Consider the following 26,333-nt stretch of genomic DNA (forward strand, 5'->3'; position numbering starts at 1 on the left):
ATAGATAGATAGATAGATAGATAGATAGATAGATAGATAGATAGATAGATAGATAGATAGGTTTACATATTATTCATTTAGCAGATGTTTAGTTTTATCCAAGAATGGAAATGGATTAAGTACTTCTATAGCCTACTAAATTTAAATGATTATATTATAAACATGAATTAAAATATTAACATAATTAGGCCTACATTATATAAGGTTGGGTTTTTATAAAGTGTTATTGATAAAAATGTAACCTTTTTAAATTGCTGACTGATTTCTTGAGAATGGTTTGGGGTCCCTGGGTCTGTTAAGGTTTACATTTTAAATATACATTAACTTTTTTGGATGTGCTGGAGCTACTCTGCATAAGGAAGTGATTCACGAGTGAATGACACGTGTGCAATTTCCCGCGAAATCCGTCCCGACAGCTTTAAAATGCCATTATACGTACAAATTGTTTTTTGGTAACGGCTTGGATTCTTTGCAGTCTTTCATTAATATATATAAGCAAAAGGCCGATTTGTTTGTAGGCTATACCACATTACTAATGAAAGTGTTAATCACCCCCTGTTGGCGCGCGGGGCAAACGCAGTCTCACATAATGGTGTGCTTTGCATAAGTTTATTTTGTCAAGCGCCCTTTCACGCGTTTGCCCATATGTTCCCCACTCCCTCGTGCACGCGCCGGTCTAATGTAGTTTAAATGACAGGCGTGTTTTATTGCACTGGCTGCGTTCTGCCATTCATCTCCACAGCCACTTGTGCTGTGTGAGTGCGTTCAGCACTAAGGTGAGAAGGAGAGGGAGGGGTTTAAACTTGCCCGATGAGCTGGGAGCTGATTGACTGTCATCTCTCTCTCTCTCTCTCTCTCTCTCTCTCTCTCTCTCTCTCTCTCTCGGGTTTATATGTGGATTTCTCCTGCTCCACAGCAGATCTTTGCGCTCGGACTGGAGGTGTCGTTCAGGAGCCCCGGCTCTCTCTTCTACCGGACAGGACACCCGTGAGCATGAGTATGGCAGACACCCACTAAAGCCATCACGGAGAGATACGCGTATATACCGACTATGGCTGTGGACGGTAAGCTCGCTGCTTGTTATTTACTACGTAAACCAGTTCAATTATTATTTGATTCATACTGCAGCCACATGCAAACTATGATCAGTTTATTTACAGGGTGGCGTTATACAGACAATATTTATGACTTTTGATGTTTACTGTATTATTCTAGACTATACAGGACTGAAGACTAATATTTTTGTGTACTATAGCCTAATACCTACTATAAATTAACTCTTTACATTACACTGTTTACACAACATTTACAGTGCTATTTACTAATGTCATGACTCATGTACTAAAGTATATGACTAAAACTTTAAAGTATATAATAACATAATATTTTAACATTGTCTTTTATTTAAGATTTTTTTTTCCTGCAATTTGCCAAAGTTTTAACTTGGATTTCGTCATAAATAGTTAAATGAAGAGTTGTTAAAACTTTTTCAATTTTAGCATTTTCTTACTGTGTACTTTAGACTATAATTTTTTTTACTGTAGTAGCTATTTATGATTACACTTTATTTTAAGGTGTCCATGTTAAAGTGTAATAATACATTTAAGTACTGAGTAATAACAAATAATACATGTAGCCTGCTTACTATAGGGTTAGGATTAGGGTTTGATTTGACTTGCATGCAATTATGCATAATTTATAGTTATTACAACAGTAAAGCGTAAAAAGCCGTATTTACTATAGTACGTGCTTATATTCTACTACAGTGTATTATAATATCCTATACTACACTGTACTACTATAGAACTTTTTTTTTTTTTTGCTGCACCCTGTGATGCTGTTTATATTTTTCCTGAATACCATGTGCAAGGTCAGAAAGTTGGTAATTGGTGCAGGTGTTTTTTATTTTTATTTTCCAGATGTATTTGTGCCCATCATGTTGACAATGTCATTGCGCTAAAATCGCTGAAGGGAATGTCAGACAGAGTTCATGGGTTCACAGCTGGACATAAACATAAAGTCTACCTGACAACTTGCATGACAAATGAAAGCATTCACACACATGCTCTCAGTGATCTCAAGGGCATTTATGCAATCGTATATATGTTTTCCCTTGGCCCCAGGCAATTTTACATAATCATATAGTAGCTATATCTGCAGCGCTCAGCGTGGTGCTGAAACGGACAGCAAGACCTTGCCTCACCTGCGCTTCTTCGTATTAAATGTCCTTTTCCTAATTCTCTCTCACACGTGTGATTCAGTAACTTAAAAGTGCAATTTGTGCCCAAAATAGGATGTTCTGTACGTATAAACAAATTGCATAATCAAAAAGCCCCCCTCAAGGAAAGTTAGATCATTGTTTATTCAAACGTGTTGTTTTTTATCCAATTAAAATGGCTTGTTTTAATCCGTGTTGTATTCTGTATTCAGAATATTATTTAAGAACGTTTTTCTCAGCCGCCCTAAGAGAAAGTCTGATACGTGAGCGAGTACACAAGCGGTTTATACAGAGGCAGCTTATATTTGCATCCGAGGCGTTTGATTAGACAACTGAATTACACTTGAGAGAACTGATTGTTTTGCTTTAATATCTTCTATTGCACAGATATTGCCGTATCATTCTCCTGTTACAGTACAGTTATTACTTGGCAAGGTTTCATTTCATACAAGCTGTAATAAAAACGTTTCCAGAATAGCGCTGGTCTCTGATTCACATAAAGCATGTTTGTGTCACTGCTCATATAAAGCTTCATTAGATCTGGAGAGGCACAGATGTTGGGTTAACCCCCTCTCACCCAGTTTCACACACCCTACAGCTCTCAACCAATCCCAGCATGCAGCAGGAGGACTGGGCTGTTTTCCTGCTACCTAAGGGAGCACCAATGCATTAAGTGCATGGACAAATGCGTGTCACTCATTCATGCATACAGATGGATTAGAAATGCTAGACCCACAAGCCTCACTCGCGGTTTCTAACCACACGCACATGTCTGAAAAAATAGAAAGGGAGAGCGTGAAAGGGCAGAAGCGATAAAAAGAGAGTCATTTCTGGTTCTGTTTCGCTCGGATTGACATGCAGTGGTTGAAGGGAGTGTGTATTTTGTCTCAATGTGTGTTTGCCTGTTATCAGCAGAAGCGATTCCATGCTTGACCAACCCACCATTGACTTTTATTCTTTCTTTCTATTCTTTTACCTCTAATTGCTGAGAGATGAGCGGCTTTTCCATCGCATTTCATCATAGTTTTCACTTGGTCCACCAGTTTTATAAAGCATGTAAAAACTCAGTGCACTTATAATGGAAGTCTGTGGGGAAATGCAGTCTGGAGGGTTTAAAAGCGGAAATGTGAAGCTTGTGCTATAATCCTTATTTTAATTCTGACATATGGTGTGTGTTATTTAAGCTATAAAGTTGTTTAACCCTTACATTATGGCAATTTGACCCACAACACAAAATTGAGCGACCCTAAAAAGGACATAATGCTCCTGTTTTTTCTCGTCGTAGTCGTGATGTTGCTCATCACAGTTCGGTACAGGCATCAGAACCGCGTCTCCTCGCAGCAGATCTGTGTTTGTGTGTGTGACGGAGGGATTCTTGACACTGTTTTCACTCCTTTACACATTTATAAGCTTTTCACAAGTTCTCAGCTGGTCAAAATACCATCATAGGTAGGTTACACACACACAACGAGTGCATTTATCCCAGAACACAGAATTGTTTTGGTATAAGTTCTGTTGCGTAATATACGTCATAAAATCCGACCAATCAGGTTGTGAACGTATCCCTATGCCTTTAGGTTTGGTATCTTTATGTTCAGTGCTAAAATGCCAAGTTGAATGCTAAGCGGACCAGGACTAAATGTTTTTTTTTTTTTTTTGGTCCGGCCCAAACGAACCAAGCGAACCGAACTACAAGTGTGAACACACCCTAAGGTTTGCGATAGTCAATTTACTGGTATTTACACACCATTATTTTACACACCATTAATGTCTTAACCGATTTTGCACTTGACATTTTTACATGACATTGAATTTGCACATTGTCAGCAATGTAACACTGTAGCTTATCCATGTTGTGGGCAAAAAATAGATGCTGACATCTCAAAAAACCATTTAGTCCGAAACCGAATTTAATTATCTCGCTAGACTGTGTAAAGTTAAAAATTTATGGCTGATTTACATTTTATCCAAAGCATTATAGAGTGGTGCAGGGATGACGTCAGAATTTTCCACTGGTTTCTTTGAGATTTTCCTATGGGATTTTAATGGGGTTTAATTTATGCGTAAAATAAAGCCTGTGGTAAAGATAACTTGACAATACTTTGACGTTTTGTTCTACAACGTAAATTACACTCACCCACTGTGAAAACGTGAATTTAAGCAGTTATGTTCATCTTTGAAAACGTGTATTTCTAACTAGATAAGAAAGCTTGGGGTGTGAGTGTGTGCAGTGTATGTTGTAGAACAAAACATCAAAGTATCAGGTTATGTTCACCACAGACCTTATTTTACTCATAAATTGAAAACCCCCATTATAAAACCCAATAGGAAAATCTCAAAGGAACCAGAGGCCGAATTAGACTTCCAGGTTTTGACGTCATCCCTGCACCACTTTATTGTCTCGCTCCATAGACTTTGCTCGGAAGTGAAAAAACACCATTTTAACTTAAAAAAGGTCAATTATTGTCTGTGGTAATCGACAGTATGTCACAGATGCTGTTGATAGAGCTTAATTAGTATTGAACCCCAGAACATTCCTTCAACAATGGTACCAAATCTGTTCTTTAAGAGCTTTTGTGCTAAAGCCTCTTGATCTTGTTTGTACTCACAGTGCATTGTGGGTCAGATTAAACGAATCGCGCCCAAACCACATGACCGAAGTTACGTCCCCGTGAACCGCTTCTCACATGAGCGCATGAATAAAAGAAGAAAAGGAGGTGAAATGAAAGGAAGCTACTGTTTTCTTTAGCCACATAAACATGGTCTTTATTAGCCTTCTCTCACATGTTGGTTAAGGAGGGGCTCTTAACAGCTATTTGGTGTCCTGCCCAAAAGTTGCCTTTGGAGAGCTTTTGAAATGTGATCCTGGCTCAAATGGTGTGGAATGTATGTGTGTGTGTGTGTGTTTAGGCCAGCATCCTTGTGTCCTCGCAGGCATTATCTCCACCTTAAACCATCCATCCGTCCGTCCCTTTATCCCCCCTATTCTTTTGTATCATCTTTCGAGCAGACAAAGGATTTTGCTAAAATGGATTTTGTGTGTGTGTCTGTATGGAATGTTTGATCTGTGTGTGTGTGTGTGCAGATCTATGAGGGTGCATTATGTTTTTATGCTGCTGTATGTCCGTTTGGGTTTTAATTCTCGTTCTGTTGGCCTGTTGTTGGTCTTAATACCCTCTTACTGTGTCATCGCAGTTCACACAGCATCTACGCTGACATCAGGGGAAGAGAAAGTTAAAAAAAAGAAAAGATTTGCCTGCTTTTTGTTGTTGTTGCGGTGATCCGTTTAAAAGATCTTAAATGAAAAGACTTCACTTTCAGTGCATCAGCAGAGAATAGGTTTACTGTTTGTATATTTGCACAGCTGTTGTGGGTGGATATTTTTGTCTCTGACTTTGATATGATAAGACAATTCGCCGTCAGGTACGTTCACACGTCAAAAATATTAAAAGAATGTGTACAGGAGTGATGGCATTTCTGTCAGAATTTGGGACCAGAACCTCTTTAAGAATGAAACTGCGAAGAAAAAATTATTACGCCCGTTTCACACATACTCCGTGTGCAGTGCGTATGCGGTGCGTGTTGCAGTGCGTATGCGGTACAGGAGCAGCACGCACTATAGTGTTTTCACATATGATGCGTTTGCAGTACGTTACTGATCCGCGGCTGTACCACAAACACATAGCCTACACACTATTTGTATTTCAAATTCATAAGTTATCAGTAACTTTAATTTAAAAAAAAGTTTTGTTACCAGTGCGATTCTCTTTGTACACATATACACTTTAATAGACGTATTCAAGTTTAAACAATTTAAACAACATATTATTCAGTGCATTACTTCTATATAGATTATATATGTAGTTGTTCAAGCAAGTGTTAACATATTTAACCATGTAGGCTACTTATATTAAAATCGCAAACATTTTAAATTAAAATTTAAAATTGACAAAAACAGCCGATTCTCATGCCTTTTTTTGCATAATTTAAATCTTGCATGTCACAACTTGTTTTTCCACCTCCACGAATGAGACGAGTGTCGTTCATTATGTCGCCTTGTTGAAGTAAATGTTGTTTTACTTGCTTTACCCCGGTCTTAAAGTAAAAAGATGACTGTGAAAAATAGTAATATTTAATTAAATGCATTTATGGTGAGATTACTACATTTTATTTAATTAAATGCATTTATGACGAAATTACTACATTTTCATGTCAATTTGTGTTCATTTTGACCACGAACAATGCGCTGTCACTTTAATTCAGTGTTTGCAGCACAGCAAAAATAGATTGCATCCGCGTGCCGTGTGAAAGCTCTAACCTGTTAACATGGGTACGGGAAAAAATACGCACCGCATACGCACTGCAAATGGAGTATGTGTGAAACGGGCGTAACTGTATTTATATTAGCAATCCTATAAAAAATTCTGATCTGGGTTGCTAGGCTGTTGCTTACTGGTCTAGGATAAAGGAGCCTTCCAGTCTCTATTACAGTATATTGTGGTCCTTCCCAGCAAGCAATTTTAGTCATTTAATTTAATTTCTTTGTTATCTAATTGATAACTAGTCTATTCTTGGGCTATGGTTTAGACGTCTAATAAATCTTCACTGACAGCCCAAATTTTGCCTTGTTTTAGACATCTGGGCTGTGTTTGGACGGCTTTTAGACTTTTCTTTTAAATGCAAAATTGCTTGCTGGGATGTTTGCTGGGTTCCTTCAATGTAAATATATGGATTTTTTTTTCCAGCCATCTGATTGGTTAGAAAAGTAATACCACACCCCAACAATGTTGATAACACAACAAGACAGGTCGAGTTTAACACTTTTGGTTAGAGGTTTGTTCCAAATCCCTAGTGCAAAATATAATGCTTAAAATACACTGTTTAAATCAATAAGGCCAATAAATGGCATATTGGTCAACATGACATGGCACTAAATCTTAAAACTACTTTCCTCAAGCTCCATTTGCAAAATTGCCATGCCAAGTTGGCCTCTTTTCCCCAGCAATGACCGCATCCATATTCTCCTCTTTCGCTTCCTCCTCTTTTTTTCAGCGCACATAAAAAACACAATTGCTAAAGTGTGATTCATGTTGCTCTATTTGTTTACCACTAGCGCACGATGATGATGTTTTATTCTTCTATACTAACTTGCGTCGTAGCCTACGATTCAGTAGGTGTCATCATCGTACAGTCTACATATGTCGCACCCAAGTTTATTAGATCCATGTCGTACAGTGTGATTTGTAATGATCTTATTATAGGATTGCTGGAATCACACAGTCTGTAGCAGGCATAAGACTGTATAGATCCTAGAAAATCACATGCTTCATCCATATGCTGCCTTATTATGGATCAGTGCTACTCTTCTGAGATTCCCTATGAATAATAGTGGGATTGAGGGGGATGGGGAGGAAAAGCAAGGGGGAGGTGTCTAATAAACATTCACTCGTCAATCCCCCCCGGACTTTAAACAGATTGATCAAGCGTTAAAACCCGGGAGGGATCAATTTGGCTTAAATCAACAAGCATCTTCGAGAAAATGGACAGAGAGAAAGGAGGAGGCAGAGAGATGGCTGAAGAATGGAGAAGAAAGGTCCATTTCATTTGCTGGGAGGACTGATGGCTGGGTCGACCCGTGAGCTACGGATAATTGCTTTCGCAGAGGGCAAAGCTTTACACCCCACCCCGCCATCATCCCAAGTGTTCTCATCTTCGTTCTCCCCACCCACCCAGTGGTACTTAATTTCTTCAGTACTGTGGTCACTCTTGATTTTTTTTTTTTTTTAAATGGGCAGTCTGTCAGCTCCTCTCATCCCATTGTATTAGCAAGTGCACGGGCCCGTGTCCAATATCTCTCCGTTAATTAGTGCTACTCGAAGGAAAGAAATGCACGATTGAGAAAGATAAAGGATGAAAGAGGGTGACGTTGAAGAAAGAGACGGGGAGAGAAAAGATAATAGAAACTGAGAGAGTTGTGCTAATTAGAGATAATGCAATTGGTTTGAATTTGATGGAAATTGATGGTCTTGTGTACTATATTCAAGTTAGTTGTCATTTTGTGGTTGGTTTTCTAAAGCATCTTATTGGTAAATAAAAAAATACATAAAAAAATGAATATTAATATGTTAAAATAATCTAACTCTAAACTAAACTAAACCTCACTTCATTTAAATAGTAATAATAAACCAGTCCTCTATGCTGTAATTCTGAACGGTTTGGGACTGTTCCTCATGTGTGATAGAGGTTTCTGATTGGCCAATGGCCTCGCTGAAGGCACAAGGAAGAGATGATGCAGCTCCTGGTGGCGAAAAGCAATTACACTATTTGATTGCACTGATTTTTACGTCTGTATTATCAGTCTCATCCAGCTCTACTCCAGGGTGCTCTCTTCTCTTCTCATCTCTGTTTCTGTGTGTGATGAACAGCTCTCCACATCCCACCCTGTCCCTCAAAATATCACCCATGGGCCATATCTCTGACTCTAACTCTGCATGTCTCTGTCCCTTTCTTTCACATCAGTGTTCTCTTTACGACCCTTTCTGACTGCTTGGCCATTAAGAAGACATCCATGACAGACATCCTTCCAACATCTACCCCTTGGAAGGGCTGTAGATGTGGATATTATAAAATTAGGTGGCTATTTAGGTTTACCACACAGTTTATTAGATTGTATTAGATTCATTTTTTATGGTTGGTGTTAGCACAGTACAGTTATGATACCAGAAGATAATACCACGGTACTTCACTGTAACATATACCACAATGGAGAACAGAAAAACGTGTTCTTGTTTCCTCTAGAGGAACTTGATTCTTTCTTCGAGGGCTTGTGAAAAATAAGTGCACTTAATTGTATTTAAAGGGGTGGTTGAATATGATTTCACTTTTGCTAGTGTGTAATGTTGCTGTTTGAGCATAAACAACATCTGCAAGTTACGATGCTCAAAGTTCAAAGCAAAGGGAGACATTTTCTTTTAAATAAATTGCTTTTTAAGGACTACAACAAACGGCTGGTAGGGACTACACGACATTCCTCCCGGGTTAGTGACATCACCAACCCAAAAATTTACATAACCCCGCCCCTGGGAACACGATTTATAGATTATCAAGACAGAATATGCTAATCAATGACTAGAAGATAACTACACATAAGCTACATAAATTCATCAACTAAACATTCAGAAATGTTGTCTACATGTTGTCACTTCTTGAGTCTCTCCATCATTGTCTGACTCAGGGTTGAACATAAAAGGCTAAAAGTTTTTGAAATTTTCAGTGTGTGTCTGTGTGAGGTAAAAGGACACAACCTCTTAAAGCTCCGCCCCCTGTGCCGGGAGCAGCAGCTCATTTGCATTTAAAGGAACAGACACAAAAACGGCACGTTTTTGCTCACCCTCAAAAAGTGACAACTTTAGCATGCTCTATAAAAATATCTGTGGGGTATTTTGAGCTAAAACTTGACATACACACTCTGGGGACATCAGAGACTTATTTTACATCTTGTGAAAAGGGCATTATACCACCCCTTTAATGTACACTTGTCAAATCTTAGTATTTTTTATCTAAAAAAGTAGTTGCAGGTAATGTTAATAAAATAAAAGACCACTTAAAGGTACTCTAGGCTAGCTGACCCTCCCTCCTCCTCATCCCGTCCCCTCCCCCTCCCTTCCGTGCTTCCTGAAACAGGCTTTTCCGATGGAAATTCGGGAATTTGCGCGTTCCTTCTCCTTTTCCCTCTTCTTTGCTATTTGTTCATCGGAACGTCGTCTCTTTGGTCGTGTCGGCCATATCAAAATTCAAGAGAATATAATTCTAACGTTAGCCGCTGTCGTTGTCTAGGACATCTCTCCTCTAGCTAACTTCCCTCTTCATGCTTCTCTCTCCTCCACTCCCCACACACCCCCCTTCATGTGCTCGCGCACTAACCCCCCCACCCCCAAATCATTCTTGTCGGTTATTGGCTGGAACACTGTTTGTTATGTTTTGTGGTCCAGGCTGGGCCAGTTTGTTTTTGTTGCCGTTTGTGGAGCCTGGGCTGTCTACAGAGACCGCGTTTTTTTTACAGTGTGTTCAGGGGACAGGCAGCCAGTGGATAGTGAGGAGATGTTTGCTGTATGTGACAAAAAATGTTTCAGCCTAAAAAAACGTGTGACATCGCTTAGAGCACCTTTAAATGCACTTAAAGAGAGTACACTTTCATGACTTCTTAACTTTTAAAAAGAGCACTTTGTAATATTGTCAAATTAAAAAGGACAGTTTAAATCATGTTTTAATAATCTTTTGTTGTGATTTAAAGTAGCCTACATTTATTTTGATATGATGACTAACATAATGATTATAATTTTGAATGTAGTGTGTTATTCGAAATTACATTTTAAGGTAACATATTTTAAATGTACTAAATTGTATACACATACACACACACATATTTGAAATTGCAAATATATTTAAATACATGACATACACGTTTCAATAAATTACAAATAAAGTGTATTTTAGTTTATTATAAAAGCTTGTCAGTGCATTTGGCAGTAAACTTTAACTATATTTTAACAGCCAATATGTAATTATGCAATTACATATAAAGAAATAAGTTATCAAAAAAGTGCTCTTAAGTTTAGCTAATTGCATTTAATATAAATTTAAACAATGATACATTTTCATTTAATTGCAATTAACATGCAACAATAAGTGTATGAAAACAGTACATTCAGTTGACATGTTAGTGTATTCTTTTAAAGTATATTATTTCCATAATAAGCTTTAGAAGTTTGCTACTTCTTTTTCTCAAGGGTAGGGCTGATGTTCTACACAGCTGACTGATGTAAAGATGCTTCATCAGGGTGATTTAGGGTAGAGGTTTTACTGGGCCTGAGCAGTATAAACCCCATCAGCCTATATATAAATGATCTAAAGGGTGGTTTTCGCAGTGATATACCATAGAAGAACCATTTTTGTTTCCGCAAAGAACCTTTCAGTGAACATTTCTTAAAAGAACCACTTTTTTTTTTCTTAGTGCGAAAAACATTTTAATATATACTATAAAGAATCTTTACACTATAAAGAATCTTTTGTACAATGGAAAAGTTTCATGGATGTTAAAGGTTCTTTACGGATGCCGATAAAGAAGAGTGTTGGGACTTTCTGATGCATGTTGCATACAAACATTTGTCTGTGGATTTGCCAACATTTGCAAATGCCATGAATAATATGCAAAGTGGATCACAGACTTGATTAAGATGCTTAACTCCAGGTTATTCCAGAGAGACCCTCCCTCTTTTAATTAAGGTGATTAGAATGATAAGTGTCAGCTAATTTACATTAATTAGCAGTTCATTTTAAAAAAAGATTTGCAATATCAACAACGGGGCCTGCAACATTGTCATTGGTGCCATTGTTAGGGGTCACATGAGTTTTTTTGCTAAAGTTCTGGCAGGTGTTGAGTTCATTTTTGCACTTGAATGTTAAGTGATGGACTTGAGGTAACAGTTATAAATTCATGTTTTTTGGTTCATTCAGGGATGCTCAATATTTTTCTGATTTCAATAAAAACCAATTAATTTAGATGTTACCATTTTTTCAGTGCCTTTTATAAAATAATGACAAATAACTGAGATTATAGGAGTTCAACTGACAAAAAGTTCAAGGGAAATACACATGGAAATTATACCAAGTATACCAATTATACTTTTAACTAGTTTTTCAGTGTGGCTGATTTATTGCTTATTCACTAATTTTAATATTGGGTGAAATGTCTGCCTATGTCAACAAAAAGGTTGCATCTTTCCTGTATGTGTCTTACTTTCTCTCTCTGGCTCTGAGGTGTGTTTAAATCAGATGGACTACTGCTCTCATTTCATGTTTTCCTTGTTTACACTCCCATAATCGCTAGGCATCAGTTGTTTCCTAGAGGTCATGCATTATCTCTGTGACTCTAATCTCTGCGCTGTGACACATTGGTTCTCTCTCCTGCTTGAGTGAGTGTGTGTGTTTGTGAGGTCCTATCACTGACCTTTTAACATGTCTGTTTTCATAATCCATTCTGAAAGAGTCCAGACCACCTAATCTGTGATAAGAAAGGATTTGATGTATACTGGCATGAGTGTGTGTGAGGGAGGAAAGCGAGAAATACACTCTGTCAGGCGAGCTCAGAGTAAACAGTCCTCTTGGTTTTTGAACTCAAGCTGAAGCTTCAAAGTCACCCTCAGGATTTGCCCTCGCTGGTTCGAGGCTGTATTGAATTATATAATTCCCCTCTGGACCAAAAATAAAGACTGTTAAAAATTAAATACATTAAAGACATCAGCCAATGCTCCTTCCGAGTTAGCAAACCCTGATAGATTGAACCCTGTGAACCTGTCTGTCAGTCTAATCTGTCTGTCAGTCAGAATCTTTCTGTCATGTGTAAAATATGATGTGGAAATATGAACTGATATGAGCTTTTGCATTTTGGATGCTCTGTAAAGTTTACCACAATCTTGTGGCAGTTTCATGATGGGATGACTGCCAAAGTAACATTGGGTGGACTAGAATTGGCACACTTTGCAGTAGGTACTGGAGTAAGGCAGGATTGTGTTCTTGCACCTGTCTTGTTTAACATCTTCTTACTGTGTTTTACAAAGCTGCTGTATAAAGAGATGGAAGAAGAAAGTGGGGTTGCAGTGGCTTATAGATTGGATGGTAACCTCTTTAACATCAAGAGGTTTCAGGCAGTCACTAAGCTTCAGTTGGTTCGCGTGCTGGAATTGCAGTATGCGGATGATTGTGCCCTAGTGTCACATGCTCCAGAAGAGGTCCACTCTACAGTCCACTCTTAAAGCTGCTGTTAGAGCATACAGCAGGATGGGTTTGGATGTGAATATCAAGAAAACAGAAGTCCTTTGCCAATGGTCATTGGATCCCCTACAAAAACCTCCAGTATTTACTATTCATGAATCCCCACCTGCCACAGTGCCACACTTCAAATATCTTGGCAGTTATTTATCTAGTGATTGTAGCATGGATCAAGATATTCAACACAGGATCAAGCAGGCTTTATCTTCATTCGGGAGACTGAGGAAAAGAGTGTTCAGCAATACTAATTTACATACACACAAAGATTGCTGTTTATCAGGCAATCTGCCTCACCACCCTCCTGTATGGTTGTGAAACATGAACCGTCTATGCTCGACATCTGAAAATGTTGGAATCTTTCCACATTAAATGCCTGCAGCGCATCCTCAAATTGACATGGCAAGATCGAGTGCTACATATTGAGATCCTGACAAAAAACAACTGTTGGAGTATAGAAGCAACCTTAAACGGACAGTATGGAATTTTTCACCACTAGGGGTCGCTAACCTATTTACAATAACAAAGGCGTAGACTGATGACGCAACATTGGCTAAGAATTATGGATCTTGTCGTCAACGTCAAGCCGACCGATCTAATAATGTTTATGGATGACTGAATACATCAATGTTTTTATCATGACTGTGATATGAAGCAGTTCGGGATATAAAGAGACAGCTATCAGCTCCACACGCGACGCGAGTCCCGCGGATATAAAAGGAATATGGACATTTCATTCTACCGAACTACACGCAGAATTACTACTCACAGGTCAGTTTATTAGACAAATTAAACTTGTGAGGTAACGCAGCGCTGTTTCACCTGGTCTAACATTACACTAGCACACTAAACTGCATTTGAATGTGTTGAAATGTATGTGTTAGTTTGTATGAGACTAGCAGTAAGCTAGATCAACATTAGAATAACATACAGATCATATTCTAACATTTTATCATTGTTGAACTATATAACATTGATTAGTTTTATGTAAATGTGCTCACCTGTTTAATAAAGTACATGTAGGAACGGTTGAAGTCTCGGACGTGGAGCTCTCGTTTATATACTGTCTATGGGAGCTCTCGGCATCTCGAAAACACCGCGCTGATATTGATTCTCGTTTTAGTTCTCCTTTTTTATCCAAAGTTTGCTTGCCATGGTCCATAATGTTTGAACGAAACAACAACAGCGTGCAGATAGACATTGCGAACTACACATTTGTCCACGTCTGTTGCTTTGGTTACTATCAGAGGGCTCTGGTTCATAGCTCTGGTTGCCATGGCAGCACGAGCGGAAACCAGGGACAACGCGGATATGACGCCATTGACGGCGACAAAGCGGAAATAAAGAAACGTGCCGTGTCTTCGAATTAAATTACAAATTTCTCCTGGTTTGAAAGTTGTTGGAAACCGTCGGGATAGATATAGTGATTTTTGCTATTTTTAAAGCAAAAAAGTTACATATTGTGCCTTTAATGCTCTACCAACTTAAGCCGCGTTTCCACCGAAATTACCCGGAGAAATTTGTCCCAGGAATTTTTTTTCCCCCAGACCTGTTGCTAGCCGCGTTTCCACCGCGGTCTAAAGTACCGTGAAGATTAGGCAAATAGTCTGGTGACGTAGGACTGTGCGCGACTTTACAGTTCCCTCTGGATTTCATCCTCTGAATTTAAGCTTAATAAAGCCTGAACCCCGTCGTCGGTCCATCGGTCGTATTTTTTAAACTCCATTGTTGATTCGAATAGCAGACGACTGTTACGGCACGCAACCAATCGTCAACCAATCAAAATGCGGCATTAACTCAACCAATCAGCATGTTCAGCACCCAAGTCCCACCCCTGAAAGTTCCTGAACTTTGAAAAAGTACTACCTCGCGAGCAGGGACTTTATTAGATATTTACCCAGAACTTCATTTAGACCCTGGTTCCTGCGGTGTAAACACACCGAGTACCAGTTCCTAGTTCCTGGGGAAAGTTCCTGCAGTGGAAACGTGGCTTAAGATGGCTTAGTCATGTTGTGAGTCGTCTTGCACGTAAGATAATGTACGGTCAATTACATCTTAGCTTCCGATTTGCAGGAGGCCAAAAAAAGAGTCTGAAAGACCAACTAAAAGGCTTTCTTAAAAAGTGTGTTATAAAGCCCACATCCCTGGAAACTAGTGCAGTGAATCGCACGCTCTGGCAGCAACTTTGTCACAATGGAGTGCAAAGTTACGAAGACAGGAGAACTGAACATCGCCTGACTAAAAGACATCAGAGAAAGCAGGCCATGCTTGTTCCTGCCCCCTGAAGACAATCAGGAGAATCTTTTATATGCCCTGTCTGTAAAAGACAGTGTGCATCCCGCATCGGACTATACAGTCATCAAAGAACCCACAAATTAAATTATAGGAGACGAATTATCATTGGACGACGATGGACTTCCCAGAAGATGATGTGGAAATATGAACTGTTGATGTGTCTTCCTTTAGAAATGTGAGTGGAAAATCAAATTACATGCTGGAAGTGTTGGGTGCTATTTTACATTGTGAGATGTCTGTTTATATACAGTATAATTCAATTTGACAGACGCTATGAAAATTACCCTGAGAATTAAATAGTATTTTGAGTGAGTAGATCTTTTTGTATAGAATATGTTTCAGAAATACTATTTGACTATTTTTAAAAGCAGAATCAATCATCTCCATGTGACACACAGCAGAAGTGGTGTTTGGTTCCTGAATGATTCAATTAAAGGATTCAATGTCTCACTCATAAAGACATGCACTTGTTTGTTCCTGAATGAATTTCTTGAGTAAATGTTTCAATGACTCACTTACTGTTTAAAGACAGTCACTTTTGTATTCCTGAGTAACGTGTTTGAAGGAATCGGTTGAGTGAATGATTAAAATGCCTCACTCACAGTCATCCTAAATGAATCAATGTGTTTGAACAAGCAGATTGAGTAAATTATTAAATGAGTCACTAATAAAGACACTGGCTGCATCCAAATTGCATACTTCCCTACTAGTAGGTGAAAAACAGTATGTGACAAAAGAAGTATGTTCGAATTCACAGTACACATAAAAGAGTAGGCAAAAATTACCCGGTTGACCTACTTTTTCTGTTGGGTCTCCGAAGTGTGCATACGATGAACACTTTACTATTCCATGAGGCCACAGGAGAAGATTTATGAATGACAGTGAAGTGCCATAACTGATGCTGGCAGGTCACATGATAATGACAACATGGCGAATGTAAACGTCTGGATTACATTCATACTACACACATTCATTGTATATAGAATGTACTTTTTTAGCGAGCGTGAATTACTTATTCAAAATAAGTACCTACTCAAGTGAGAAGGCGGTTTCGGACGCAGCCAATCACTTGTTTGGTTGGAAATCCGTGGAAATTTCTCATGCTCAAAGTCTAGTGTAAGTTCTGCATAAGCTTTAGAGTCTGCATGGATCTGCACTTCAAATTTCCACCAGAAATTGTAAACCATTATGGTACCTTTGAGATAATCATTTCAACATATTATGTATTCTGTATTATGACAATTACGATTTAGAACACACCAATTGGAGAAAGAGTTGAAGAGACGGTTCATTCAGAAGATTCAATAGAAACTGAATATAAAGTGCAGTAGCTTTTATTCTCTTCTCTGTTCTGCGTCTAAACGGCCAGTCCGGACAGCACACAATGCAGACGGGTAATTGGCAAAGCTGTCAGGGAGAGTCTGATAACATGGCAATTAAAGCAAGTGAATACAGTGAATGGAGAACGTAGAGCAGCAATCAGAAACAGAGAGAGAGAGAGATTACATTTGGGTCCTTTGAGGAGTTAGGTGAGTTCATAAAGATATAACCTTTCTACTCTTTACGAGACTGTCTGTGTGGATGAGACAAGAGAGAGAAATAATCTCTGTGGAGAGTAATTGCTAAGGCAATTACTATTGCTCATTCTTGGATTTGAACAAACCACTAACTCGTCCCGTTTGTGTGGACATGAAGGATATTGTCAATGATTTGATTGTATTTAAAGGGATAGTTCACCTCAAATTGAACATTTGGTCATCATTTACTCACCGTCATGTTATTCCAAACCTGTATGACATTCTTTCTATTGTTTAACATAAAAGAAGATACTTTGAAGAATGTTGGTAACCAAACAACATTGGAGCCCATTGACTTCCATTGTAGAAAAAAGAAAACCTCTCCCTGTAACAGAATAAGTGACAACCAAACACAGCAAACACTGAGGCTTATGGATAACTAGATAACAAGAGGGGAACCAAAGGACTACAAAAGGACTACAAAACTAGAAACAGGAAACAGGAAATAAACCAAACACAAACTAAACATAAAAGTCTGAATGAGAGACATGGCATTTTCTTTATCATTACTTAATAATTAGATTTTTGTTTTGTTTTCTGTCAGACAGCTGCAGAAAAAAAGCCAAACACACTGTAAAATGATCATAAAAGTCTAGGGTTGAAGGAGAGAGAGAAATGAATAAGAGAAAGAGGTGGAGCTTGTTGTCTTTAATGGATGTGGGTGAGTTCATTTGTGGAGAGATTCAGCACCGGGACTGACCCCTGCATGTTACTACAGTAATTACAGACAGACTGAGTCCATACGCGCGCGCACACACACACACACACACACACACACACACACACACACACACACACACAGACACAGACACACACACACACACACACACACACACACACACACACACACACACACACACACACACACACACACACACACACACACACACACACACAGCTGAGATGTCCTGCTGTTTGTAGGAGAGTGTGTGTGTTTGGCTGTACTCTGTTGTTCATTACTTTCACTCTCTGTCTTGAGTTCTGTTTGTCCTTTTATTATTCTCTCTCTGGTGACCAGAGATGAGTCTCTCCTCCTCTCATTTGTTGATTTGTGTCATCTTTCCTTACTTCCTTCTGTTCCTTCCTTCTGTTTCTTCCTTCTGTTCCTTCCTTCCTTCCTTCCTTCCTTCCTTTCTTAATTTTGTATTGTTTCAGCCTTCTTTATTTTTATTTTTATTTAGTCATTAATAACCCCTTTGTTTCTTTCTTGTGTTCCTTCCTCACTTCTTATATTTATTCCATCCTTCCTTTCCTTCATTTGTTTATTCTTTACTTTCTTGCTTCTGTTCTCTTCCATCCTTCATTCATTTGTTCGTTGTTTGTTTCTTTCGTTCTTCGGTTATATCCATCCTTCATTCATTTGTTTGTTTGTGCGTTTTCTTTCTTTCTTTCTTTCTTTCTTTCTTTCTTTCTTTCTTTCTTTCTTTCTTTCATTTCCTTCATTTCACTTCCTTCTTTTCTTCATTTTGTTCTTTCCATTCTTCTTTCTTCCATTTCATTCTTCCATTCCTTCATTTGTTCATTCCTGCCTTTCTTCCTTCTGTTCCCTTGTTCTTTCTTTCCTTCATTCATTTGTTTGTACCTCCCATCCTTCATTATTTTCTTTATTTTCTTCCTTCTTTACTTCCTTAATTTTGTTCATTCCATCCTTCTTTATTTTTTTTACTTCCTTCATATCCTTTCCTTCATTTGTTCATTCCTTCTTTTACCTTTCTCTTCTGTTCATTAGTTTCTTTGTTCTTCCCATCCTTTCTTTTCTTTCCTTTTTCCTTCATTTGTTCCTTCCTTCCCTCCTTTTGTTCCTTCGTCTCATTTATTAATTTGTTTGTTTCATCGTTGGTTAGTTCATCAATCCTACCTTTCTTTCTTCCTTCTGTTCCTTCCTTTATTTGGTCCATCCTTTCTTTTCTTAATTTGTTCGTTCCTTCCTTACTTCCATCCTTCTGCTCCCCAGTTTACTTAGTTTTTTCCTCCCATTCTTTTGTCCATTTGTTCCTCGATTCCTTCTGTATATTAATTTGTGTTTCTTTCATTCCTTCCTTCCTTCCTTTTTTCATTACTTCCTTTTTTCATTCAGTTGTTCTTTCCTTCTCTTCATTCATCATCAAAATGCACATGAAATTCTATAATGAAATGACATTTCTCACACTTAATACATAAAGTAAAATCTTGAAGAACATTAATAAAATCATAAATATTCTTTTACAGTGCTCCATTGTGGCCTACAAATGAAAAAAAACTGTTACTATGCCAGCACTGCAATGAGAAAAGGCTTTAGAGATTTTTATTCATATCTGATTTATTTGGTATCAATTTTCACTCTGTGTTTTCCTAGAATCTTAGCGTATTTGAGCCAAACTCATCTGTCACGGGACTGATCATAGTCTAACAGACATGATTTCAGTCATAATGTAACTTCATTTTGACAATTCAAGAGAAGCACCGAGTCAGCTCTGAATGTCCCTATTAGCTTTAGAAATCACCCAGAGTTACAATGTCACATTGAAGAAATACGTTGAATGTGAAAGAGAAATAACAGCATTAAACACATTCAATTACACATGTTAGCATGTTAACTTTGACAGCTACATATGTACATAATTCATAAATGGATAAATAATTTATCCATTTATCCATTCAAAGCTAAAAACACTGTTTATAACTGGTACTGTCACATCATAGTTGACATTTATGAAGTTTTTTTTTTTGAGTTTTCATCCACAGACGCACACTTCCCAAGTCAATACTGTCGATACAGTATTGAATGCAGCCAGTGTTGAGTACATTGGACAGTAGAGTAGAGGTTAGCTCCATTGATCTGTCAGGAGAATCTGATTGGCTTATATTTTTTACATGTTTATATGCGGCAGGGCGTTAGATCACTATACGTAAGCTCTTCTCTCCTATTTCAACAACCTCGAAATGCACAGTAACGAGCTCTGTGCTCTGGATGGTGGCTGTTCTTGCCCTTTCTGGTCCCAGCCGTGGGCAGGCCGGGCCGGTTGACTCCCGTGGCTGAATTGGGGTGAAGGTAGGCTGGCGGGGCAGGCCCATGAGGAGGCAGAGGGTAATGGTGCTTCAGCCCGGCACTACTCCGGCATACAGAGCTGCCATTCAGTGTTTCATAGAAGGTACAATTATTTTTCTTTTTTTACTTACTAATGGTTGGATGGTTTACAATGATGAATGCTTTTAATGTTTGTCCCAGAGGAAGGTGTTTTTGCTTTCAATGCTCAGGAGACCTAATTTAGCTGTCCGTTATGTTTCATAATATGTATCATGTGTGTCAAATTCGTGTCTGATGTTTCTACTGAAATTACTTAGGGAGAAATAAAAATAGATATTATGAGACTTAAAGAGTTATGAAATGAAAGTGGATAGTATAGTTTAGATAACTGGGTCTTTTGATGGGATGTGAATTTGAGTTGAAATTTCTGACTTTGGTAGATCTGAGCGATCTCTTCTGAAGAGATTAATATAATATATACTTATTCTATGATTTGTGCATTTCCAAAATGGTCAGTCTTCCTATTCAGCCTATGTGTTAATCATTTTGTATTTGCATAAATATGAATATTTTGCACAGTAATGGGACTGTATTGGGTCATCACTTGATGACTAATGTAAAATATGGGTATTGAAGCAAAAACACTTGGGATCCATTTAATAATTATGGCCTGGAAACTAAGATTAGCTAGGGGTAATTGAAAAAAAATAAGTTCAATTCAATTTTTTCAATTACACATGAAGTTTATTTACTCAATAATTTTAAGGCAACAGGTTTCCTCCCTTTTTTTAAGTTGAGCCAACTAATTACTTTTTACAGTTTTCTCCTGAGGAAAACTATACTGAGATCTCATTGGTGGTTTTCCTTCCTCTTATTATTATGTGTATGATGTATTCAGTACATTCGGAGACAGCAAATTCACAAAAGAAAGGGTTAGGAGATTATACAATATTGCAGTATTATGAATAAATAGAAGGACTACTGGATCTTATAAGTGAATATTTAGTGTTTGAATATTCTTGTTATGCAGATGATGCTGAATATGCTAATGTAGTCTGTATAAAAAAAAGTTTCCCTACAAGGTCAAAGTTTCCCTCCAAACTCCACAGATGTTCACTTGTTTTTGCATTCACAATTAAATCCTCATCTCTTTTATGGATATAATTTAAAACGTCACAGCTACAGGAGCTATAGGGGAACATAGCTCTCTCTCTTCAAGGTTTGGTCTGTGTGTGACGTGACGAGGCAGTCAGTGGGCATGAATAATTCACACACATCCATGAATCAACATTCATACTGTTTGTTTGTTTTCCTTGTTTAATGATGTTTTCTGTCTGTTGATGGAGGGCGTCTCAGACTTGTTTTTTCAGCGGGAGATCTCCTGTTATTCCTCTGTCAATCTTCCTCCGTTCCAGGTCGAACTTCTGGCTGTCGGAGCAATTTGATCTCCCACAGATTGACTGTTTGCAGTGTGGAGAGACTCATTTTAGTAATGCATGTTACTGAATATTCCAGAAACTGAATAACCCTCAAGTGAAGTGAAGTTGAATTTCTAATTCTAGCATTTTATTGAACAGAAAAGTTAGAAATACCAATTAAACTTCAAGTTTAAAGCTGCTTTGCTTTGGAGATTCACTGAAATGTCCAAGGTTTAACCATGTTATGTCGACTTCGTGAATCACCATTTACATAAACTGAACTCACGTCAGACCTGAAGTTGTCTCTGCTTGCTTTTGTATGGCAAAAGAATTTTCTTTTGGAGATCTTGAAGTGAAAAAAAAAAGAGAGATGGGACTCTTCACCCTGCCTACTAAGTACTAAAGCTAGTTTGTATGGATGAGAAAGTTCACAACACATTCTTTGAGAACAACTTTATATTTTTACGGTATTTTTCTCAACATGATTGAATTGCTGTCTAGAGCTGGGTCAAGATGGAATAATTTCATGCTTCATTTCTGGGGTTCAAGATTGTCCCTGCAGGGCTTCCCCTTGGTAAATACTAACCACGGATTGAACACACTATGGCTGGAAGACATGCTGATATGGAATAGACTTATATATTGAAAAGGTAATCTCAAGAATATGTTTTTAATTAGCCTGTGGCTATATTTATTTAACCTGTTCATGTTAACTGTAGTTTAAGTTTAAATTTGAGGACACTTTCTTTGTATGTAATTTTGATGTATTTTATATGCTTTTTCTGACGGTATCAGATAGCGATACCATGGTACATTGACACAGTATACCATTCAAAAGTTTTCTTGAATTTCTTTTTCTTTTTTTATTCAGCAAGGATTACTTTACTTTGATCAAAAGTGACAGTAATGTAATGTAATGTTACAAAAGATTTTTATTTCTAATAAATGCTGTTATATTCATCATATCAGAATGATTTCTGAAGGATCATGTGACACTGAAGACTGGAGTAATGATGCTGGAAATTCAGCTTTGATCACAGGAATAAATTACATTTAAAAAAACAGAAACAGTTATTTTAGGTTGTAATAATATTTCACAATATTACTGTTTTTACTGTATTTTTGATCAAATAAATTATTTACTCAGCTTTATGAGTACACAAGACTTCTTTCACAAACATAAAAATAAAAACACTGAATTTGTTTCTCATGTTTTGGCATAATATAGACAAAGGATGACAATTTGTATTTTATTATTTAATTTTATACTTCCATTTGGATATTTCATAGTTTTAATGACATTACTATTATTCTAAAATATTAAATAATAATAAAGTATTATTTTATGCAAAAAAATGGCAATAATAAAGATAATAGGTGTATAAACCTTTACATAGTGCATATGCAAAAAACAATTAATTTATAATTTGTTAAAGTGTTCTTTTTTCATGTTAAGTATTTATTTTAGTTTTCTGTCCAGTTCTTCAGGAAGAAAGTGCCATTTTTGAAGGGATGAAGGTAGTGCAAGTGCCTTAGATGCCAGCTTGGCTGATAGGTGAAGGAGTCTTGGAGCCTCTGGGAAAGTTCATTCAGCTCATAAGAGGACTTATTTCTTTAGGAAAGAATAAGTTTTTCCAAAAGTGCTGTGGTAATTTACCTTGGGCTTTGGCTCTGTATGACCTTCCCAAAAGCCACACTAAACCACAGGGTAATTGCTTGCTAATGACTGTTAAAAACGAAAGGAAATGTCAAATGAAGTTTGGAAACTTTCATGATTAGTCTTCTTCCACGGTGGCAGGAGAAGATCTAAGCCATTCCATCAATCATATCAGGCAGGAGAGTGGCTCTTTTTCAGGGTCGAAAGCATTTGCCACTGGATCCCATCTCTCTCTCTCTCTCTCTCTCTCTCTCTCTCTCTCTCTCTCTCTCTCTCTCTCTCTCTCTCTCTCTCTCTCTCTCTCTCTCTCTGCATTTACTTAACGGTCCTTGCTCCTGTTTCCATCTCTCTCTCTTTCTTTGTCTTCTATTACATGTTTCAAAGCGGTTTAGTGCCTTGCATCAGCACTCAAAGAGCTTTGTACATCTCCCTCCCAGAATATTTAATGAAAATATTCAGACTTTTGTCCACATTTGACCTCTCCGTTCTGTCTCCTCCCCTCCCCTCTTCTGATGGTGCATGGTGTCGAGAACGCTTTTTGTCTTCTTCACACTGAAGGACTTGAAGATCAGTTCTGGACAAGTTCACATTCTGAAGGGTCAGAAATAATCTTGCTTCCTAAAATTACACCAGACTGTCTCCACGGCATTATCTACACTATAGTCTTAAAGACAAAGAGACACAGTGTCATTGTATCAAAGTCATCAGTTGTCCAGAGAATGTCTCATCTTACTTATTTCTTGGTAAAGATTTGCCAAAATCAACAATGTGATCTTGGTATTGCATGTATTTGCAAACCTATATATAGTTCAAACTGCATATTCCAGGAAATGCAGGTTATTATGTATATATTCTTGTCGACTGTCATTGAATCAATCACTCAACCAAATAGTTCAAAAATACTGATTCAATTTGGGTCAATTGGGAATTCGGAATCACATATTAGCATAATACTCTTTCTTTTTCTGCCATAGAAAGATATGGTAAAAACACTAAGATTAGTATGCTAGTATGATTTTCTGAATTCATTGGTTTAGTTGCCCCTTGTACACGCAATGTCTGAATTCACTCACTTATTTTCATTCAATCATTCACTCTATTTCATTGGAGTAATGTTGGGAATATTGAATGAGGTGATTTTAAATACAGCCAGCGTGTGCTCATGGGCGAGTCATTGAATTATTCTTTTAACCGATTCATTTAAAACATTGATTAACTCCAGAACATAACTGCCTATGTAGATTGTTTCAGATCAGTCACAATCCGGGTAATTTTCGCCTACTGTATTATGAACACTAAGATTTCAGACATACGATTCTTTTGGTGTACTGTTTTTCGCTTACAGTTTTTCGCAGCCAGTGTCTCCTTCTGGGATACCAAGTGGAAGTTCGTATTCTCTGATTGAAATGCTGACAGAGATTTGGACAGATGGGTAGATTGTGCAGGATATCCAGAGAAAATATAACTCTTAGCCGCAACCCCCTATGGATGACTGACAGATGCTGTACAGTCTTTAGCCACACCCCTTTCTTTGACTGATGGGATGTGTTTCTCATCCATCTCAGTGTGTGAGAGCTCAAATTTTTGACTCCCACGGATTTGATTGGCAGTAATTCGTTTCCTGACTGCCCGAGAGAGAGAGAGAGAGAGAGAGAAAGAGAGAGAGAGAGAGAGAGAACAGTGAGAAAAGCAGACACAGGAAACGCATCACTGAACCCTGACTCCTGCTCCACGATCCCTCTTTCCCATCACCCCATGATTACACTATGAACTTGACCTGCCCTTTGGGATGGTTTTGATAGGTGGAAACACTTTTGTTTTAGCTGTCAGCATCTTCTAAACCGGTTTTTCCCAGAGTTTCCATTTTCCCACAGTCGCTTTTATAGCCCTTCGGTTAACACAGAGGTACCGGCGACCGCAGCACTGTTTGAAACACAATGGGCTCGAGCTCTTCACGCAATGAGACTCTATGCAAAGAGCTTTGAGACCAGCTTAACCAGACAAACAAAACGTTTTCCAAGATGTGTAGGGCTACCTCAGCCCTTTGTGAGTTTTTGTGAATGGCCATTAATGTATTATTTACAGTCTTTCCTCCCTTTTGATCTCTCGCTCCCTCTTCCTCTTCCTCACTGACTTGTTTTTTAATCTCTTACGTGCTGATATGCGCTGGTAGCATCTTTTACCCTTCATTAAATATTTTGTACTTACCAAGTGCTCTCGTAGCACTGATCACATTAGCTATGCTGGAAAAAAAAGAGCTTTCTTATGTAAGAGGTAGATACACAGAAAGAGAGAGAGAGATAGCCAGGGGTCAGAAAAAGAAAAAGAAAGACCAACGGCCTTTACAAGCACACCTGTAGTTTTTTATTTTATTTAAATGTGCAGTTGTGTGTTTGGATAAAGCAGCTCAGGAGTGTGAACTGAAGAAAGGGAAAAGTGAGAGCATTATTCTGAATGGTATACTACTAAACTACTTGTACTATTTCTGCAGAATGAAGCTTTATTTAAACAAGGAAATTTCTATTAAGCAAGCAACTTTGATAACAGTTTATTTTACAGTGTCTCTGTTACATACGGTATGTAACATGTACCTACTGTAGTAATAACAGTAAATTATGCATAATTACATACAACTAACCCTAACACTAATCCTCCTCTCAAAAACATTATTCAGACCCTTCATAGATATGACACGTTTAAATTTTGTTTACTTTAATTAAACATGTCTAATTAGGAGTATGAGTCTAACTTAAAATATTTAAATAGTGTTATCTATTAAATTTATTTAAGTTTGATCAACTCAATTTAGTTAGATCTAAGAAAGAGGAGCGCCTTCTGCGCATGTAAGTATGTTGTTAATTAATATCACTCAGTAAATAAATGTATAATTACACTGTAACAAGGACACCTTAACATAAAATGTTACCGCTTCTTATTTTTTATTACCAATAAAGTCTGCATGACATGAAAATTCATCCTGGTTTTGTAAATGCATGTTGAAGATCTTATTGTGAATGATTCATCCACTCATGTTTAATGGAACAAAAGATCTGTCACTACTTCTGTTTCTTTGCGACTAAGTTATGTTGCATTGTCATGTTATTTTTGATGACACGTAAGCACATTTTTCACCTGAGATTCTTTATCATAATGCACTTTTTACATGTTTTACATAATATTAGACTTACCCATATGCATGGAATATCTGAATAATGGTATAACAGTCACTTAGAAATTGCTAGAACATTTCGCAAATAATTTCAAAGAAAATCCAAGTAACACAATGAATTAAACTTGAAATTTTGAAATAGTGAGTGAAGTTTGAATATTGTAA

At 37.6% G+C, this 26,333-nt stretch overlaps 1 protein-coding gene across 1 annotated transcript in view; it reads left to right on the top strand.

Annotated features, from left to right (window-relative positions):
• Nucleotides 1-919: 919 nt before the first annotated feature.
• Nucleotides 920-26,333, top strand: part of samd10b (sterile alpha motif domain containing 10b) — a 76,970-nt gene continuing 51,556 nt past the window's right edge. Inside the window, exon 1 of the mRNA XM_084097976.1 lies at nucleotides 920-1,064. Within this exon, the coding sequence (XP_083954102.1) occupies nucleotides 1,052-1,064 (13 nt within the window). The 5' untranslated portion in view covers nucleotides 920-1,051. The remainder of the gene's footprint in view (nucleotides 1,065-26,333) is intronic.

Source organism: Abramis brama (assembly GCF_963993115.1).
Source record: "Abramis brama genome assembly, chromosome: 22".
NCBI classification, from domain to species: Eukaryota; Metazoa; Chordata; class Actinopteri; order Cypriniformes; family Leuciscidae; genus Abramis; species Abramis brama.